The sequence below is a fragment of the Heptranchias perlo genome, chromosome 42, assembly GCF_035084215.1.
Source record: "Heptranchias perlo isolate sHepPer1 chromosome 42, sHepPer1.hap1, whole genome shotgun sequence".
In the NCBI taxonomy this organism is placed as follows: Eukaryota; Metazoa; Chordata; class Chondrichthyes; order Hexanchiformes; family Hexanchidae; genus Heptranchias; species Heptranchias perlo.
Window position 1 is genome coordinate 2419215 of NC_090366.1, and position 22378 is coordinate 2441592.

The following is a 22378-nucleotide window of genomic DNA, read 5'->3' on the forward strand; positions in this document are numbered from 1 at the left end:
TTTCTCTTTATCAATCTAAACTTCGCCCCACCTCAGCCCTCCCCACTTTTATTTAGTTTAAAGCCTTATCTACCGCCCTTGTTATTCGGTTTGCCAAAACACTGGTCCCAGCATGGTTCAGGTGAACACTGTCCCAACGGAACAGCTCCCTCGTTCCCCAGTAATGTTGCTATTGGCCGGTGAATCGAAACCCTCTTCACCCACACCAAACTTCGAGCCACGCATTCATTTCTCTGATGTGATTTATCCTGTGCTAATTTGCTCGTGGCTCAGGTAATAATCCGGAGATTATCACCTTTGTGGTTCTGCTTTTTAATTTAGTTCCTAGCTGCTCAAACTCCCTCAGCAGAACCTCTTTCTTTGTCCTACCTATGTCCTTAGTGCCTACGTGGACCACGACAAATGGATCCTCGCCCTCCCACCCCAAGTTTCTCTCCAGCCCTGAGGAAATGTCCTTAACCCTGGCACCGGGTAGGCAACACCACCTTCGGGACGATCGCTTCGGGATATTAACAGGTGAAGCGAATAGGTAAAAATTGGCAGATGGATCATAATGTGGGAAAATGTGAAGTCATCCACTTTGGGAGGATAAATTAAAAAACGAAATATTATTTGAAGGAAGAAATACTACAAAATGTTGCGGTACAGAGGGATCTGTGTGTCCTCATACATGAACACAAAAAGTCAAAATACAGGTGCAGCACGTAATCCGGAAGGCAAACGGAATATTGGCCTTCATTATAAGGGGGATGGAGTATAAAAGAAGGGAAGTCATGCTACAACTTCACAGGGTGCTGGTGAGACCACACCTGGAGTACTGCGTACAGTTCTGGTTCCCTTATTTAAGTAAGGACATACTTGAATTGGAGGCAGTTCAGACAAGATTCACTAGGTTGATTCGGGGTATGGAAGGGTTGTCTTATGAGGAAAGATTGAACAGGTCGGGTCTATACTCATTGGAATTTAGAAAAATGAGAATAGATCTTATTGAAACATATAAGATTCTGAGGGGACTTGGTTGGGAATATGCTGAGAGGATGTTATCCCTCTTGGGGGAATCTAAAACTCGGAGGCATAGTCTCAGAATAAGGGTTCGCCCGTTTAAGACGGAAATGAGGAGGAATTTCTTGTCCCAGAGGGTCGTGAATCTTTGAAATTCTTTACCCCAAAAATCTGTGAAGGCTCAATCATTGAATACATTGAGGGACGAGTTATACAAAATTTTGTTCAACAAGGGAGTCAAAGGATATGGGGAAAAGGCGGGAAAGTAGAGTTGAGGTAAAAATCGGACCAGTCATGATCTCATTGAATTGCGGAGCAGGCTCGAGGGGCCGAATGCATACTCCTGCTCCTTTTCTTTATGGTCTTATGGTCCCGTTAAATTCACAACCATGTGTTGTTTATCCATCAACAATAACATCCGCTTGATTCTAGCCCGAGTGTTTATAATATGACAAATTTAATAGATTGACTTAAAACAGAATTGCTCTACTGCTGTCTTCAATATTATTTTCAATAGTATTATAGATATTGTACAACAGTCCACAGATTAGATTAATGCCAAGCAAACAATACAAACCGATCCGCTCAATAAACACAAGTTGTGCAGATTTAGTCTTTGTGGACTGCCTGTGGAAATGTGCGACCGTCCAACCAGTCTTGAGAGCTCTAACCTTTTGAAGGGAGCAAGCTCTATTTTTGTACTATTCGGCTGTGTTGTTCTGTACGTAAGCACTGCTGGTCTTATCTCCTCTTCCTACTTTGCTGACTCTCAGAAACCACCAAGAATTGTTTAATGTCTTGGTGTTTAAGTGGCCTTTTCCCATTATCAGGTCTTAGTATGTTTATACTAGGTGAGGTCAACTTGTCTCTTGAATCTTACTGTTTTCACTGTTACAATGCCTCCGCGCTCTTTCTGTCCGACCTTTGCCCTCTTTTCTTCTATTCTTGTTTTAAACCATATTCCGACAGCCTATTTTGTGGTACTTCATCAATGCTTTTCGAAAGTCCAATTAGACATCAACCGCACTACCCTCTCAAAACCCCTCCATTACTTCATCAAAGAACTCAATCAAGTTCAAACACAATTTTCCTTCAACAAATCCATGCTGACTTTCATTTATTAGCCCATTCTTTTCAAAGTGCAAACTAATTTTGTCCTGGATTATTGTCTCCAAATGTTTTCCCACCAACGATGATAAGTTGATTGGCCTGAAATTGCAGGGTTTGGTCCTCTCCCCTGTTTTGAACAGTTGTGCAACATTTGCAAAGCTTCAGTCCATCGGCACCGTCCACATATCTAAGGAGGATTGGAAGATTGTGGCCTGAGCCCCTGCAATTTTTTATTTATTCGTTAATGGGATGTGGGCGTCGCTGCCGAAACCAGCATTTGTTGCCCATCCCTAATTGCCCTTGAGAAGGTGGTGATCAACCGCGTTCATGAACCGTTGTTGTCTGTGTGGTGAAGGTTCTCCCAAAATGCTGTTAGGTGGGGAGTTCCAGGCATTTGGCCCAGCGACGACGAAGGAACAGCGATATATTTCCAAGTCTTGATGGTGTGTGACTTGGAGGGGAACGTGCAGGTAATGTTGATACCATGTGCCTGCTGCTCTTGTCTTTCTAAGTGGTAGAGGTCACTGGTTTGGGAGGTGCTGTCGAAGAAGCTTTGGCGAGTTGCTGTAGTGCATCCTATGGATCGTACACACTGCAGCCACGGTGCACTGGTGGTGAAGTGAGTGAATGTTTATGGTGGTGGATGGTGTGACAATCAAGCGGGCTGCTTTCTGTTGGACGGTGTCAAGCTTCTTGAGTGTTGTGGGAGCTGCATTCATCCAGGCAAGTGGAGTGCATTCTATCACACTCCTGGCTTGTGCCTTTTAGGTTGTGGAAATCCGTGGGGGACTCAGGAGGTGTGTCATTGACCGCACAAGACTCAAGCTCTGACGTGCTCTTATAGCCACAGTATTTATGTGGCTGGTCCAGTTAAGTTTCTGGTCAATGGTGACCTCCAGAATGTTGATGGTGGGCGAGTCATCGAGGGCAATGCCGTTGAATGTCAGGAGGAAGTAGTTAGTCTCCTTCTTGTTGGAGATGGTGATTGCCTGGCACTTGTCTGGCGCGAACGTTACTTGTCCCTTATCGGCCCAAGCCTGGATGTTGTCCAGATCTTGCTGCATACGGGCACGGACTGCTTCATTATCTGAGGGGTTGCGAATGGAACTGAACACTGTGAAATGTTCAGCGAACATCACCATTGCTGACCTTATGATGGAGGGAAGGTCATTGATGAAGCAGCTGAAGTTCGTGGGGCTTAGGATGCTGCCATGAGGAACTACCGCAGCAATGTCCTTGTGCTTAGGTGATTGGCCTCCAACAACCACTGCCATTTTCCTTTGTGCTAGGTATGAGTCTAGCTCCTGGAGAGTTTTCCCCCTGATTCCCATTGACTTCATTTTTACTAGGGCTCCAATTTTCGATTCCAAACCACCAGGTAAGATCCATTTTTATATCAATGAAATTGACTCTCATCCAGTTAAGCATTTTCACATTTGATTTTTCCTTGTCCTTCACTATAACTATTCTAAACCTATTGTTAGTATGATCACAGTTCCCCAAATGCTCCCCCACTGTAACATGATCCACCTGCACCACATCATTCTCCAGAAATAGATCAAGCATTGTTTCCTTCCTGATTGGGCTAGAAAGACACTGTTCTGGAAAGTTCCCTTGTATGAATTTAAAGGATTGCTCACCTGTTTGCCATTTACACTCTTACTGTACCAATCTATTTTAGGGATAATCCAAGTCGTGCATTATTACTGCACTATAGTTCTTGAAACTTTCTGTAATTTTCCTGAACATCTGCTCCTCTGTTTACTTCCCAATATTTGGTGACCTACAGTATACATCCAGCAGTGTAATAGCTCCTCTATTGTTCCTTAATTCTAACTAAATAGATTCTGTCTTTGACCCCTCAGCTGCATTATACCTTCCCAATCCTATAATAGATTCTTTGATTCATACTGTCACCTCCACCGTCCTTTCCTTCCTAGTTTTCATGAATACATTGTAGCCAGGAACATTATGTATCCAATCGTCCACTTCTTTGAGCCAGGTCTAGGTTATTGCTTCTGTATCATTGAGCCTGCAGCTCACTAACCATATTGACCATGCTACGTGCATTTAAGCACATGCACTCCAATCCCATCTTCGTCTGCCTCGTATTTACCCCCTGTCTGATCAATCCTATTTCTGAACTATCCTTTACTCTCGTGCTATCTGTTCCTCCCAGTCCTCTGTTTTGTCCTGATCCCCATCTCCTGCCAAATTAATTTATACCCTCACCCACAGCACTGTTTAAACTAAGCGCGAGGACATTGGTCCGAGCTCTGTTGAGGTGCAACCCGCCCATCTTGAACTGATCCCTCCTGCCCCAGAACCGGAACCAATGCACCAGGACTCTGAAGCCCTCCCTCCTGCACCATTTCGCCAGCCACGCATTAACCTCTCTTATCCAACTATTCCTATAGCGAGTGGCACTGGGAGTAATCCAGAGATTTCTGCCTTTCAGGTCTTACTTTTTAACTCCCTTCCTACCACCTGAAACTCTGACTGCAGGACCTCGACCCTGTCCCTTCCTATATCATTCGCTCCCAACAACTTCTGTCTGTTCCCCTCACTCCGCAGAATGTTCTGCACCCTCTCAGTGATGTCCTTTACATTTGCACCATGGAGGCAACACGGCAGGGTGGTTGCAGAAATGATTAGTTTAGTTTAATGCTTCAGTATTCCTTCATGTATTTATATTAGTGTGAGATGCTTCATTCAAACCGTTTTTATGTCTATTAATTCATTCAGCAACAATGTTCCCTTGCCAATTGCTGATATTAAAAAGACATCATGCAGATTTTAATAGCAAACCGACTTAATACAAAAATAATGTATGGTAAATAATACCCTAACTTCAAGCTACCCAATTGTGTGACAAAAAGCAAAAGTCCAAATTTTCCGAACCATAGTTACAAATTGCCCAGATTAATTGGATTGACAAGTATGATACCAGATCTGAAATGATTACTTATCAGGAAAGGCTGAACAGCTTGGGGTTATTTTCTCAAGAAAAGAGAAGGCTGAGGGGTGACCTGATAGCGGTCTTTAAGATTATGAATGGCTTTGATAGGGTAAACGTAGAGAAAATGTTTCCACTTGCGGAGTAGTCCAAAACTGGAGGCAATAAATATAAGATAGCCACTCATAAATCTAACAGGGAATTCAGGCGAAACTTCTTTACCCAGAGAGTGGTAAGAATGTAGAACATGTTACTACAGGGAATAGTTGGGGCAAGTAGCATAGATGCATTGAAGGCGAAGTTCGATAAGCACATGAAGGAGAAATGAAAAGAAGGAATGCTAATAGGGTTAGATGACGTAAGGAGAGAGAAGGCTCGTGTGGAGCATGAACACCAGCATGGACCTCTTGGGCCGAATGGTCTGTTTCTTTGCAGTTAACTCAATGGAACGCAATGTAAGTTGATATAATTGGAAAACCGAATGGCCACAGTGAAAGAGGGCAGCCACATCCCAGAGTGCAGTAGACCACCTCTGAGAGGGAGACTAACATTTGGAATGTATTTACTGAATGAACACAGCAGAGTGAAGAATATCAACAAAACAATATGAGATCTATAGGTCTGGTAGTACAAAATCCTGGAACACCCTACCTAACAGAAATGTGGGATAACCTTCACCAAAAGGAATGCAGCGGTTCAAGAAGGCGGCTCACCACCACCTTTTCAAGGGCAATTAGGGATGGTCAACAGATGCTGGCTTGGCGAGCGACGCCCACATCCCATGAACGAATAAAAAAAATAAAAGTGGCTCTGATAGTGTTTGAAGGATCAACATCATTGCTCGGACAATACATCTTCGAATTTTCATTCGTTAATTAATGATATTCGAATTGTCCAGTCCTTGGGGTTTTCAAATGCAATCTCAGCACCAAATATATTCTATCACAATAGAGACTGAATGTCGTAATCTGCTTGTTCAAACATACAAAACTAATTTGAACGATGTCGCATTCTCAATGTTTCCATGGAGATCCCACAGCTATAAATTAAAGGCTGTGTATCACCTCAGACTTGCATTCAGAGAGATTGTCTGCAGCACGAAGTGACAATTTGCTTAACATAGAAAATGCTTGCGACATATTACAGTTTCGAGAAAATATTCTACCTTATCCTTGCCGTCATTGGTGTTCCTGGTAAGTGACTGTAACCATTTAAGTTGTGTAAAACCATGTGTGAGCTGCTTTCTGGTTTTGCCCTTTGACGGATAATGTTATATCTTGATCGAGTTGTGAAAGTTATACCGTCAACGGATCAGTGAGATAATTTCAATCAAGAATGAAAGTTCAGGATCCTTGTCTTATCTAAATCTATATTTCAGTTTTAGTCTCATGGCCAAGTTACGTTATAAAATTATTACTTTTAGCGGAAGCTTGTGGAATCTTGCTCCTGCATTCAGTGCTAACAACGGACCGGTTGTATTTCAAACTGGGAGTATCTGTCAGTGTGGAATTATAATGAATGTGGTTCATTCATCGGAGTGCAACACCTCACTCCAGCGGTCATTTTTACTGGGAGTATCATAATATCCACGTAGTTACAGGAGGAGGCCGTTCGGCCCATCGTGCCTCTGCCGGCTCTTTCAAAGAATCGTAGAATCATAGGACCGCGACAGCACAGAAGGAGGACACTGCCTGCTTTTTTAAAGAAAAAATCTAATAAACCCCATTACCCTGCTCTTTCCCATTGTCCCTGTATTTTTCCCTTCTAGTTTTTTATCGAATTCCCTTTTGAATGTTAAGATTCAATCTGCTTCTACCACCATTTGAGGTAATGCATTTCAAATCATTGCAACTCGCTGCATTAAAAAAATGTTTCCTCTTGTGTTCCCCGGCTCTTTTGCCGATCACTTTAAATCTGTGTCCTCTGGTTATCGACGCTTCCGCCACTGTATCTGTCTCTGCAGAACTGCACTGAGTGCAGGTCATCAACCGGAGCGGAACAGCTAAATCCATTGTCCATGTATTACTGGAAGGATCTGTCATTGCATAATGTTATCATGTGTGCTTCCCTAACCAGAGTATAACACCTCATCCCAGTGGTTATGTATTACTGTGAATGTCTTTCACTGTAGAATTGTACCGAGTGTGGATCACTATCTGGAGTATAACACCTCATCCCAGTGGTCATGTATTACTGGGAATGTATTTCACTGTAGAATTGTACCGAGTGTGGATCACTATCTGGAGTACAAAACCTCATCCCAGTGGTCATATATTACTGGGAATTACTATCATTGTAGAATTGTACAGAGTGTGGGTCACTAGCTGGATTGGAACACCTGACCCCAGTGTTCATGGATTACTGGGAATATCTGTCACTGTGGAATTATACTGAATGTGGTGATTAGCCACAGTCGATCACCTGACTCCCGAGGCCACGTATCGCTGGGAGTAGGTGTCAATGTAGAATTGTACTGAATGTGGTTCATTAACCGGAGAAGAACACCTGGCAGCAGTGTCCGTGCATTACAGGAAGTGTTTATCATTGTAGAATTGTTTCGAGTGTAGGTCACTCAGTGGAGTGATAGGCCTGACAACAGAAACCAGGTACTACTTGAATTATCTGTCACTGTAGAATTGTACTGACTGTGGGTTGTGACCGGAGTGGCACATCTGACAACAGAGACAAAGGGATCAATAAAGGAAAGACGGCACTGATTTGTTAAAGGCAAATCACGTTTAACAAACATGATTGAGTTTTTTTTAATGAAGTAACAGACAGTTGATGAGAGCAATGCGGTTGATGTTGCGTATATGGACTTGCAAAAGGCTTTTGATAAAGTGCCCCATAATAGGCTTGTCAGCAATATTGAAGACCATGGACTAAAAGGGGCAGTGGCAGCATGGATACGAAACTGGCTAAGTGGCAGGGAAGAGAGAGTTTTGGTGAACGATTGTTTTTCGGATAGGAGGGAGGTGGAGAGTGATGTTCCCCAGCGGTCAGTACTAGAACCGCTGCTTTTTTGATATATATTAATGAGTTGGTCTTTCTTGAATACAGGGCACAATTTCCAAATTTGCGGATGACACAAAACTTGGAAGTGTACTAAATGTTGAGGAGGATAGTGATAGAGTTGAGGAGGACATAGACAGGCTGGTGGAATGTGCGGACACATGGGAGATGAAATTTAATGCAGAGAAGTGCGAAGTGATACATTTTGGAAGGAAGAACGAGGGGAGGCCACAGGAACTCAATGGTACAATTGTAAAGGAGGTGCAGGAAAAGAGAAAACTGGGATAGTATGTGCACAAATCTTTGAAGGTGGTAGAATTATTTCAGAAAGCGACTAAAAAGGATACGGGATCCCGGGCTTTATAAATAGAGGCACAGAGCACGAAAGCAAGGAAGTTAAGTTGAACCTTTATAAAACACTGTTTCGGCCACAACTGGAGTATTGTGTTCAATTCTAGGCACCGCACTTTAGGAAGGATGTGAAGGCCTCAGAGCCGGTGAGGACAAGATTTACTCGAATGGTTCCAGGGATGAGAGACGTCAGTTGTGTGGATAGACTGGAGTGGAGAAGTTTGATAGAAGTGTTCAAAATCATGAAAGGTTCAGAGTCGATATTCAGAGGGCACAGATTTAAGGTGATTGGCAAAAGAACCAAAGACAACGTCAGGGAACGTTTTTTTTATGCAGCGAGTGATGATGATCTGGAAGGCGCTGCCTTGTGGAAGCAGATTCAATCGTGGCATTCAAAAAAGAAATTGGATAAATGCTTGTAAGTACATTTTTGCAGCTCTTCCGGGAAAAAGCTGGGGAACGGAACGAACTGGATTGCTCTTACAAAAAGTGGGCACGGTCTCGATGGGCCGAATTAACTCCTTCTGTGCTTTAACAATTCTATGATTCTATAGTTCTCTGTATTACTAGGAGTATATCAGTCATTGAAGAATTGTACTGAGTGTGGGTCACGAACATTCCACCCCCCTCCGCACCCCCCCCCGCCCCGCCATTACTGCAGCCAAGGAGAATTCAGCTTAGTAGAAATGTTTCTTTTAAATCTGAGGCGATTTGGCGCAAAATAACTGTGCCAGCTCTTTGAAAGAACTATCCAAAGAGCCCCAGTCCCCTACTCTTTCCCCATACACCTGTATTTTATCCCTTCAAGTATTTAGATAAATCCCTTTGAAAGTTACCATTGAATCTGCTTCCACCGCACTGTCAAGCAGTGCATTCCAGATCATTACATTCGCTGCGTTAAATAAATGTTTCCTTATGTCGCCTCTGGCTCTTTTGCGCATCACCGTATATCTGTGTCCTTTGGTTACCGACCCTTCTGCCACTGAAAACAGTTTCTCCTTACTTACTCTGTCGAAACCGATCATGATTTTGAACAGCTCTTTCAAATCTCCTCTTAACCTTCTATGTTCCATATCGAACAAGCACAGCTTCTCCAGTGTCTCCACATAAATCATGTCTCTCATCCCTGGCACCATTCTCGTAAATGTCTTCTGCATCCTCTCTAAGGCCTTGACATCCTTCCTAAAGTTTGGTGCCCAGAATTTAACACAACACTCTAGCTGGGTCCTAACCATTGTTTTATAAATGTTTAGCATAACTTCCTAGTTTTTGTAATCTTCGCCCGTATTAATAAAACCCAGGATCACATTTGCTTTTTAACAGCCTTCTCCACTTGTCCTGCCACCTTCAAAGATTTGTCTGAGTGCACGCCCAGGTCTCTCTGTTCCTCCACCCCTTTTAAAATTGTACCATTTAGTTTATAATGTCTGTCCTCATTCTTCCTACCAAAATGCATCACTTCACACTTCTCTGCGTAAAATTTCATCTGCCATGTCTCTGCCCATTTCACCAGTCTGTCTATGTCGTCCTGAAGTATGTTACTATCCTCCACATTATTTAGTACATTTCTGAGTTTCGTCTCATCTGCAAACTCTGAAATAATGCCTTCTCCACCCAAGTCCAGTTCATTAATATATATGTCCCTCAGCCAGTTTGGTTTGCACGCTGACACTGTCCCATTAATTTCATTGGCTTCATTTTTGCCAACAACTCTATTATGAAGAACTTCATCACTTGTCTTTTTCAAGTCCATATACACAACATCAACCACACTACCCTCATCAACCCTCTCCATTACTTCATCAACGAACTCAATCAAGCTAGTCAAACACGATTTTTCTTTAACAAATCCATGCAGACTTTCATTTATTAGCCCATACTTTCCAAGTACCAATTAATTTTGTCCCGGATTATTGTCTCTAAACGTTTCCCCACCACTGACGTTCGGGTGACTGGCCTGTAATTGCCGGGTTTATCCCTCTCCCCTTTATTTGAACAGGGGTGTAACATTTTGCAATCCTCCAGTCCTCCGGCACCATCCCATATCTAAGGAGGAGTGGAAGATTGTGTCCAGAGCTTTCACAATTTCCACCCTTACTTCCCTCAGTAAACTACGATGCATCCCATTTGGACCGGGTGACTTTGCTACTTTGAGTACTGCCAATCTTTTAAGTACATCCTCTTTATCCATTTCTATCCTGTCCAATATCGCTACTATCTCCTCCTTTACTGCTACAAAGACAGTATCCTGTTCTTCAATGAAGTTCGATGCAAAGTATTCATTTAGAACCTCAGCAATTCCCTCCGCCTCCAGAAGAAGATCTTTTCTGTCCATAACAGGTCCCACACTTCCTTTGACAACGCGTTTGCTATTTATGTATAAATCTAGCTGTATGTAAATGTTTATCTTTAATTCAATCCAGACGGATTCTGTTTCTGTCCTTCTGTTCGTTATGTCCGTTTTTCCCTTGCAATTATGTCATCCCTAATTGGTACAGCTGTTACAGCTCCCTCCACCTCCCATCATCTTCTTCCCTCACTTATTCTTTCTGGTTATGTTATAGCCTGCAATATTTAGTTGCCAGTCCTGCTCTTTATTTAGCCATGTTTCATTTATTACATCTGGATCCTTACTATGGATTATTGCCTACAGTTTCCCAGTTTTATTTTTGACGCTGTTTGCAGTGCTCTCCAGGCAGTTTAATTCATTGTTAATAGTTGTTCCTTTTACTTTATTATTAACAGTCTTTTTATATTTCTGTTTTCTGATTGTATTTGTTACTTGACCGTTTATGTTACCTTTATTCCAACACTGGTCTGACCATTACACTCATCTCCTGCTTCAGTTATCCTTAGGCTGTGTTATGCTACCAGATCCCTCCCCCCAATCTTGCTAGTTCAAAGCCTTATCCACCGCTCTATTTATCCATTCCACTCGGACACTGGTCCCATTCCGGTTCAAATGGATCCCGTTCCAAAGGTACAGCTCCTTCCTCTCCAAACACTGGTGTCAGTTTCCCATGAAATGGAACCCTTTCCCTCCGACATAAGCCTTTCAGCAACGCATTAACCTGGTTGATCTACCTATCGCTATGCCAATTAGCACGTGGCTTGGATAGTGAACCTAAGATTACAACCGTGAGGTTCTCCTTTTTAATTTAGTTCCTGGCGTCTGATATTCTCCTAGCACGAAATCCTCCTTGTTATTCCTTATGTCATTGGTGCTGACGTGGACCAAGAAAACTGGACCCTCTCCTTCCCTTTCTAAGTTGCTCTCCAGTTGCTCCGAGATATCCTTTACCTTTTCACCAAGTAGGCAACACAGCCCCCTGTAGTCTTAATTGCGAATATCGAGCCCCCGATTATTGAACCCCCGATGACTAGAACCTTTCTATTCTGAGCCTCTCCAACCCCGCTTGGAGGGTCAATTGCTCCATGGTCAGCCTGGGCGTCGTCCCTGTGGCCTTCATCCTTATTCTCACAGATATCAAGTGCCTCGCACCTGTTGGATAGGATCAGTTTCTGCGTGTCCTCCTCCCCTGCATCCCCCTCACTTATGTGACAAAGTATCTTTACCTCAGAGTCCAGTTCAAAGGCTCTGAGCCGGAGTGTCTCAAGGCAGAGACATTTAGTGCAGATGTGGCAATCCGGGATAGTCTCACTGTCCACAAGCTCCCACATATAACAATGCCGACACAAAGCCTGTAATGCAATATAGAGTTTTTTATTTATTTAATCAGTCGTTTATTTTTACGACCAATAGAGTCACTTGAGATCTAGATTATATTTAGTAAATGAATTTAGCTTAATTTCAAAATAGTCATTGATTAATTAATAATTTTTAATTTTATGCATTTTTTATTTAACATTTATTTTTTTTTAATTGAAAGATTAGTTTATGGTCCCTTGGTAAAAATCACGTGTATTCATAGAACCACAGAAAGCTGACAGCACGGAAGCAGGCCATTCGGCCCATAAATCCATGCCAGCTCAGTGCAAAAGCAATCCAGCTGGTCCCACTCCCACGCCCTATCCCCGTAGTCCTGCATTTCTTTTTGCTTTCAATTACTTATCCATTTCCCTTTGAAGGCCATGATTGAAACTGCCTTCACCACCATCTCGGAGAGTGCATTCCAGATCCGAACCACTGGATGTGTAAAAAAGTTTGTCCCCATGTCAATTTTGGTTCTTTTGCCAGTCACCTGAAATCCACGTCCTCTGGTTATTGACCCTTCCTCGAATGAGAACAGTTCTCTCTATCTATTCTGTCTAGACCCTTCATGATTTTGAATACGACTATCAAATCTCGTATCAATCGTCTCTGTTTCAAGGAGAACAACCCCAGCTTCTCCAGTCTATCCAGGGTCTAAAGTCCCTCCTCCCTGGAATCATTCTATTAAATGTCTTCTGCACCTTTTCTCAGGCCTTCACTTCTTTCCTAAAGTGCGGTGCCCAGAACTGGACACAATGCACCAGTTGTGGCCGAACCAGAGTTTTGTAAAGGTTCATCATGTCCTCCTTGCTTTTGTACTCTTCGCCTCCATTTACAAAGCCTAGGATCCCGTACGATTTTTCTTAATTGCTTTCTCAAGCTGCCCTGCTACCTTCAACGATTTATGCACTTATACCCTCAGGTCTCACTGTTTCGGCACCACTGTTATAGTTGTTCCCTTTCGGTATTATTGAATATCCTCATTCTTCCTATCAAAATGTATCACTTCGCATTTTTCTGCATTAAATTTCATCTTCCACGGGTGGGCCCATGCCACCAACCTGTCTATGTCCTCTTGAAGTCTATCGTTATCCTCCTCACTGTTCAATACACTTCCAGGTTTTGTTTCATTTGCAAATTAGGAAATTATGCCCTGTCCACCCAAGTCCTCCATGTCATTAATATAGATCAGGAAAAGTAGTGGTCCCAGCACCGACCCCTGGGGAACATCACTGTTCACCTCCCTCCAGTCCGAATAACAGCCGTTCACCAGTACTCTCTGCGTCCTATTACTTCGCCAATTCTCTATCCATGCAGCTACTGACCCATGTATTCTATGGGCTTGAATCTTGATGATAAGCCTATTATGCAGAACTTTATCAAACGCCTTTTGAAATTCCATATACACTCCATCAGTGGCATTGCCCTCATCTACACTCTCCGTTACCTCGTCATAAAACTTGATCAAGTTCGTTGAAAAAGATTTGCCTTTAACAAATCCGTGCTGGCTTTACCTTATCAATCCCCGCTACTCCAAATGACTGTTAATTTTGTCCCGGATTATTGTTTCTAAATGTTTCCCCACCACCGAGGTTAAACTGACTGGCCTATAGTTGCTGGGTTTATCTTCACAACCTTTTTTGAACAGGGTGTAAAAAATTCAGTTCTCCAGTCGTCTGGCACCACCTCCGTCTCTAGGGATGTTTGGTAGATTATGGCCTAAACTTCCGCAATTTTCACCATTACTTCCCTCGGCAATCAGCGATGCACCCATCCGGACCGGGTGACTGATCGACCTTAAGGACCGCTCGCCTTTCTTGTACTTCTTTCTACCAATTTTTAATCCATCCAGTATCTCAACTAAATATCCCTTTACCGAGCCTTTGGCAGCATCTTCTTCTGTAAAGACAGATGCAAAGTACTCATTTAATACCTCTGCCATGCACTATGCCTCGATGAGTACATCTCCTTTTTGGTCTCTAATAGGCCCTACTCCTCCTCTTACTTCCAGTTTGCTGTTTACATGCATATTGAAGCCTCTGGATTCCCTCTTATGTTGGCCACCAGTCTATTCTCATACTCTCTCTTTGCCCCTCTTATTTCCCTTTTCACATGCCCACTGAACTTTGTATATTCAGCCTGGTTCTCACCTGTATTCTCAGCCTCACAATTGTCAAACCATAGAATTATTGAAAGGTTACAGCACGGAAAGAGAACACTCGGCCCACCGAGTCTGCGCTGGCTCGATGCAAGAGCAATCCAGCTGGTCCCACACCTCCGCCCTATCCCCGTAGCCCTGCATTTTTTTCCTATCAAGTATTTATCCACTTCCCCTTTGAAGGCCATATTTGAATCTGCCTCCACCACCCCCTCCGGCAGTGCATTCCAGGTCCTAACCACGCGCTGCGTCAGAAAGTTTTTCCTCATGTCTCCTTTGATTCTTTTGCTGATCACCTTAAATCTATGTCCACTGGTTCATGACACTTTCACCAATGGGAACAATTTCTCTCTATCTGTTCTGTCTAGATCCTTCATGATTTTGAATACCTCTATCGATTCTCCTCGCACCCGTCTCTGTTCGAAGGTGAACAGCCCCAGCTTCTCCAGTCTAGCCACGTAACTAAAGTCTCTCATCTCTGGAATCATTCCACTAAATCTCTTCTGCAGCCTCTATAAGGCCCTCACTTCTTTCCTGAAGTGCAATGCCCAGAACTGGGCGCAATACACCAGTTGTGGCGGAACTAGTGTTTTCTAAATGTTTATCATGACTTCTATACTTTTGTACTCTATGCCTCCATTTATAAAGTCCAGCATCCCGTATGCTTTTTAACAACTTTCTTAACCTGCCCTGCAACCTTCAACGATTTGTGCACATATATCGTCAGATCTCTCTGTTCCTGTATCCCTTTTAGAGTTGTGCCCTCCAGTTTACATTGCCTCTTCTCGTTCTTCCTACGGAAATGAATCAGTTCGCATTTTTATGGCTTAAATTTCATCTGCCACATGTCTATGAATGCCACCAGCCTGTCTATGTCCTCTTGAAGCCTAACACTATCCTCCTCACAGTTCACTACTCTTCCAAGTTTTGTATCATTTGCAAATTAGGAAATTGTGCCCTCTGCACCCAAGTCCTCCAAGTCATTAATATATATCAAGAAAAGCAGTGGTCCCAGCACCGACCCCTGGGGAACACCACTGTACACATCCCTCCAGTCCGAAAAACAACCGTTCACCGGTATTCTCTGCTTCCTGTTCCTTTGCCAATTCTGTATCAACGTTGCAATCTTGTGCGACACTGAATCAAACGCCTTTTGAAACTCCATATACACCACATCAACCGCATTGTCCTCATCTACCCTCTCTGTTACCTCATTAAAAAACTCTAACAGGTTAGTTAAACATTATTTGCCTTTAACAAATCCGTGCTAGCTTTATCTGATCAATGTACCCTCGTCCAAGTCGCTGTTAATTCTCTCCCGAATTATCGTTTCGAAAAGGTTTCCCATCACTGAGGTTGACTTGACTGGCCTATAGTTGCTGGATTTAGACTTACACCCTTTTTTGAACATGGGTGCAATATTTGCAATTCTCCAGTCCTCTGGCACCATCCCTTATTTTATTTTTTTTGGAAAATTATGGCCAGTGACTCTTCAATTCTCACCCTTATTGCCCTCATCAACTTCGGATGCATCCCACCCGGAGTGGATGACTTATCTACTTTAATTACTGCCAGCCTTTCAAGTCCCTCTTCTTTATCAATTTTTAGCCCATCCAGTATCTCAACTATATCTTCCTTTACTCAGACTGCAGCAGCATCTGTTTCATTTTTAAAGACAGATGCAAATTACTCATTTAAATCTTCAGCCATCCCCTGTGCCTCCATGAGTAGATCTCCTTTATGTTCCCGAATCGGCCTCAACCCTCTTACTACCCGATTACTGTTTACGAATCTGTAGAAGTCTTTAGAATTCCCTTTTATGTTGGTCACCAGTCTATTTTCATACTCTCTCTTTGTCCCTCTTATTTCCTTTTTCACTTCTCCTCTGAACTTTCAATATTCAGCCTTGTTTTCACTTGTATCATAAACCTGACATCTGTCATACGCCCCTTTTTTCCGTTTCATCTTACTCACTATCTCTTTTTTTCATCCAGAGAGCTCTGGCTTTAGTTGCCCTACCTTTCTGCCTCGTCGGAATGTGCCAAGACTGTAACGGAAACATTTCCTCCTTAAAGGCCGCCCACTGTTCAATTACAGTTTTGCCCGCCAATCTTTGATTCCAATTTACCCGGGCTAGATCTCTTTCATTCCACTGAAATTAGACCTCCTCCATTTGAGTATCTTTACTTTAAAGTGGTCAATGTCCTTTTCCATAGCTATTCTAAACCTCATGATACTATGTTCGCTGCTCCCTAAATGCTCCCGCACTGACACTTGCTCCGCTTCTGCCGACCTCATTCCCTCGAACCAATTCCAGCAATGCCTCCTTCTTCATTGAGCTGGAGACGTACTAGATAACAAAGTAATCCTGGACACATTTCAAAGATTGCTCCCCCCCTGTGCCCCTGATATTATTATTGTTATCCCTGTCTATATTAGGATAATTGAAGTCCCCAGTTATCACTGCTGTATGGCTTTTGCACCTCTCTGTAATTTCGCTGCAAATTTGCTCCTCGATATTCTGGTGGCCTATGGTATACACCCAATAGAACAATGGAACCTTTCTCTCCTTGACCTCTCCAGCACTGCAATATTCTCCTTAATCAGTACTGCGACACTTTTCTTCCCTATCTTTCCTGAACACCTTGTATCCAGGAATATTTAGTACACAATCCTGCCCTTCTTTGAGCCACGACATCATATTCCCATTTAGCTATTTCCGCCTGCAGCTCACCAACCTTGTTTACCTCGCCACGTGCGTTTACACACATGCACTGCAATCAAATTGTGGACTTTCTTTAACTCTCTCTTAGTCTGATTCAACATAATATCGGACTATTTCTTATTCTAGTGCTCTTTTTTCTCTCCCAATCATTTGTGCAACTTGTTTCTCCTTTCCAATGCTACATCCTGGTGTCCATCGCCCGAATAAAATGGTTAATCTTCACGCCCCCCCCCCCCCCCCCGGCCCATACCACTGGCGAGCCTCTCCTTGAGGACTTTGGTCCCAACTCCATCGAGGTGCTACCCGTCCAGTCTGTACAGCTCCCACCTGTTCCAGAACTGCCCCAGGAATCTAAAGCCCTCCTCCTGCAACATGTCTACAGCCACATATTCATCTGATTTTTCCTTCTATTTCTATACTCGCCGGCTTGTGATTCTGAGAGTAATCCGGAGATTGCTACCTTTGAGGTCCTGCTTGTTAATCTCTTTCCAAACTCCTTAAAATCTGCCTGTAGGACCTCATCCCTCTTTATACCTATGTTGTTGAGAACAATATCGACCACGACCTCTGATTCTTCACCCCTCCCCCCCATCCCCAGAATATTCTGCAACTGCTCAGTGATATCATTGACCGTGGCACCAAGAAGGCAACATATCATCCTGGATTCACGTCTGCGGCAGCAGAAAAGCCTGTGTGCTCCCCGAACTGCAGAATCCCCGATCACTGTTGCTCTCCTGTCCATTCTCCCGCCACCCCACGCAGCTAAGCGACCTTGGTGCTAAGGTCTTGGGTCTGGATGCACTCCCCAGAGGAACCCTCTCGCTCACCAGCATTCATAACTGAATACTGGTTAGAGAGTGAGATGCACTCAGGGGACTCCTACAATACCTGCCTGGTCCTCCTTGTCGGTCTGGCGGTCACCCAGTCCCTCTCTGCCTGCACTCTCTTAAACTGTGCGATGACCACCTCCAGAAACGTGCTATCCACGTAGTTCAGCCTCACGGATGCACTGCAGTGACGCCAGCTATTACTCAAGCTCATAAACCCGGAGCTCGAGCTCCTCCAGTTGACTAAGCACCTCCTTTGCCCTCTGAACCTAATTCCCACACTCACCAAATTCCCAGTTGAAAAACTTCAATCTGTTAGCAATTCACAGCGTTAAAGGTTCAGTCTCTGTCTTGATCAATCACTGTGGTCACCGAAACCCAGTTGCCATGTATTGCTGGCAACATCTGTCATTGTCGAACTATACTGAGTGTAAGACACAAACCCAGTGACCAAAAAAAGAACGGGTTGAATTTATGCAGCGCCTTTCATTACCTCAGGAAGTCTCAAAGCGTTTTATAGCCAATGAACTAATTTTGACGTGCAGGAAACGTGGCAGACAATTTGAGCTCACCAAGGTCCTACAGTCAGCAATGTGATAATTACCAGATAATCTGTTTTACTGATGTTGGTTGAGGATTAAATATGGGCCAGGACACCGGGGAAAACTCCCCCATTCTTCTTCGAAATAGTGCCATGGAAGGTCACCCGAAAGGTCTGACGGGATCTCGGTGTAATGTCTCATCCGAAAGATGGCATCTCCGACAGTAGTGTGGGAAATGTCAGCCGATATTTTTGCTCAAGTCGCTGGAGTGGGAAATAAATCCACAAACTTCTGACTCAGAAAAGAAACTGACCACGTATTACTGGGAGTATCAGTAACTGTAAAATTGTACTGAGTGAGGGTCAATAACCGGATTGAGACACCTGACTATGTTGACCATTTATTACTGAGAGTTTCTGTCATTGTAGAATTGAACTGAATCTGGGGCAATAAATGGAGTGGATCAATCCATTTTGAACTCATATCTCGAATAAACTTTTTAAGTGTTCGTTTATAGTGACTTCTCTCAATTCGATGGAGCTGTCTTCCTGTTTTGTTAATTTCAATCTGTCGCAAGCTTACGTATTGAAAATTATATCCAGGGACAAAGAGCAAGGTTATGTCTTAACTATCTGCATTCAGATTAATTTTCTGACTGCGCAAAGATATACTTTCTAGAGTCGGGCATGAATTTGTCAATTCGTACCCCTGAATTTGTGTCCTCCAGTCCTGTTGGCTTGGATTATCTAAAAGTTCGGTATGACCTCACTTTCTTCAATCCCAGAAGTATCCTATTCGGTGTAAGCCTTATCTCTATTGTTTATTCACACGCCGATGAATCAAAAGGTCCTGGGTTCACTCCAGACACTTGAGCTCATAATCCAGGCTGGAAGTTCAGTGCATTGCTGAGGGAATGCTGCCAAAAAGGTTTTAAGGATGGATTAGGGAGCCTTATTGGCTCTGGCCTGAGTTGAATGAACCCTCCCACTTTCCTACTCGTAATCCCTGTACAGTGGCCCTGCTACAAACAATAGGCGGATGGCCCTCGAAAGGATAAAAAAGGCTTGAATTTATTTAAACACCTTCCAAGACCCGAGGACGTCCGACACCTAATGAAGTACTTTTGAAGTGTTGCCACTGTTGTAATGTGGACAAATTGCAGCCAACCTGCACACAGCAAGATCCCACAAACAGCAATGGGACGATAACTAGATAATCTGTCTTAGTGATGTTGGTTGAGGGATAAATATTCTCCAGAACACTGGGGCGGACTATCCCACTCTTTGGATACTGCCGTGGGGTCATTAACGCCCACCTGTGAGGGCGGTATAACTTCTTATCCAAAAAAACCATACCTCCAGCAATGCGACGATTAGTGCTAGCTTAGATCTGGTACTGTACTCTCTGGATGTGGGACTCGAAACTCATCACTTTCATGACTCTGACGTAAGAGTGCCAGCACTAACACGGCTGACAACGCAACACCTTGTTTGAGAACACTGGGATTTCCCTAAACTCATACATGTACTGCCTGGGCTCGGGCCTGCAGAATGGCTCATTGAGTTTGATCTGTAATTTCCTGTCACTTTCCCCTTCTCTCTTACAATTAATTTAGTGGCGATTGTGATCCTGCCTAGGGGAAAATGTGGGCTCTCCAAGAATGTCACTCGCTACCTGTTGGCCATGGCAACGTCGGATCTACTGGTCATTTTCACTGAGGTCATATTGTATCAGATCAATTATCATTATTTCCCACTATGTTTCCTGGACATCACTCCTGTGTGTAGTGTTATCGCTGTCCTGCGTGGTGCGACCACAGACTGTTCTGTCTGGTTCACAGTCACTTTCTCCTTTGATCGGTTTGTCGCAATTTGTTGCCAGAAGCTGAAAACTAAATATTGCACCCACAAAACGACGGCTGTGGTTATAGGAACAACCTGCATTCTGTTCTTTATGAAAAACGTTACCTTCAACTTCGCATATGAACCCGGGGAAATATTCGACAATGTAGCTTGGTTCTGTTATCCGAAATCAAGCTATTTTAATGATCCAGGATGGGTGGTATTTGACTGGTTTGATACGGTTTTAACTCCATTGCTCCCATTCACTTTAATTTTGTTGCTCAACGCTCTGACCGTCAGATATATTTTAGTCGCCAGTCGAGTTCGTATGGGATTGAGGAGTCTGAGCAAGGGAGGTAATCGCAATGACCCAGAGATGGAGAGCAGGAGATGGTCTGTGATTTTACTCTTCACCATATCCGGCAGCTTCATACTTTTGTGGCTCATGTATGTTGTCGATTTCTTATATTACACCATTACAGGAATAGATCCCTCAGATTACTCTGATACTTTATATATTCTTCGAGAATTCGGACATATGCTGCGGAATGTAAATTGCTGCACAAATACATTTATCTATGGGGTGACACAGACCAAGTTCAGAGAGCAGTTCAAGAGCATGGTGAAATATCCGGTTACAATAATTGTTAAATTATTTAAACAATAAAAACAAGTGAGCTGAAAACAGACTGTTTCCAGTTCATTAACACATATTTAATTGCACATGGAATTTTGCGAGATCATAAATATGTTCAGTGGTTGTGCCTTTGTATTTAGGGAACAACATTATATTGATTGACAGCTTCGCCATTTTGTTGAATTCCAACTAAACTCTTCTGTTAAGAGTCAGTTCAACTATTTAGTGCAACAATCAATGTGTATCTTCCGGAATGAGATTTGATCAATAGTAATTAGACAGAGCCAGTCTACAGTTTACAGCATTTTATTTTAAAGCATTTAACAGGATTTTAGAATTATTCAATATTTAAAACAAAACACTCAGTTTTAAAAACCGATGAAAAAAGTGCAGCTCCCAGCTGAGATGCTTGGACAGTCCATCGAGTTCGATTACTCAGTGCAACCCCTTCCTTTTCAAGTAGTAATTTGTGCAGACAGGTTGCTGAAAAGCTTTTGAATCCACTTTTTTTTCAGTTCTTCCTTATTTGTGTCGTTTTTTTTTTCTATTCCTATATTAATGGCCCTCTGTCTCTTTGACTCTCTGTCTTCTTCCCTATTTTTGTGCATTATCCTTCCCTGTGCGTTTCTGGCTGAGTCCATTTTAGTGATTACATCCCTGTGTTTTCCCCTTGCCCCCTCTGTTTCCGTTTTCTCTTTTTATAACTGTCTCCAACTCTGATCATTTGTATTATATTTCCATCCCCTCTCTGTTTCTCATTTATTTTATCTTTCCTGCCTTAATTCTGAGTTTCAATCCCTTTATTTCCCACTATCACTCGTTATTTTTTTGCACCAAAGTATTTCTCCATCTGACCACGTTTCTGTCTCCATCACTTTGTCGTTATGTATCTCTGGGCTTTTCGTCCTGATCACCTCCACTCCTTCGCCCTCTTCTCCCCTTCCTTTCTTCCCTCCTATGATGTTTTCCACCTTCCTCTTATCCTCCTTAAGAAGGAAAGAAGTAGAAAGAGAGAGAAAGAATAGTCAGGGGAAATGTGGAAAATGATATCGACAATGAAGAACCATTGCGAAATCAGGAAGAAGGGAGCAAAGATAATACACAGGAAAGTAAGCAAAGAGAGAGAATGTGGAAGATGAAAGCGGGAAAGAGGAAGAAGGAAGCTTTGTGAAAGTGAAGAAAGAGAGAAGAAGAGAGAGCAGAAAAAATGGGAAAGCTTGAGAAGGAATGAAAGAAAGAACAACAGAATCACACAATGTCACAGCACAGAAGAAGGCCATTAAGCCCATCGTGCTTGTGCTAGCTATTTGAAAGAGCTATCCATTGCGTCCCACGCCCCTGCCCTTTCCCAATAGCACTGATAATCTTTTGCCTTCAGGTATTTATCAAATTACATTTTGAAAGTTAATATTGAACCTGTTTCCATTACCCTGTCAGCTGTGCAGTCCTCATCATTAAAACGTGTTGTTTTAAAAAGATTCTCCGCATTGCTCCTTTTGGCTCTT

At 43.1% G+C, this 22378-nt stretch overlaps 1 protein-coding gene across 1 annotated transcript; it reads left to right on the forward strand.

Annotated features, from left to right (window-relative positions):
• Window positions 1–20006: 20006 nt before the first annotated feature.
• Window positions 20007–20903, forward strand: LOC137306105 (probable G-protein coupled receptor 139; the record flags this gene model as incomplete). The annotated part of the gene is made up of 1 exon (XM_067975168.1): window positions 20007–20903. A coding segment is annotated over one exon (897 nt), but the record flags the coding sequence as incomplete, so codon positions are not given.
• Between the last annotated feature and the right edge of the window lie 1475 nt (window positions 20904–22378).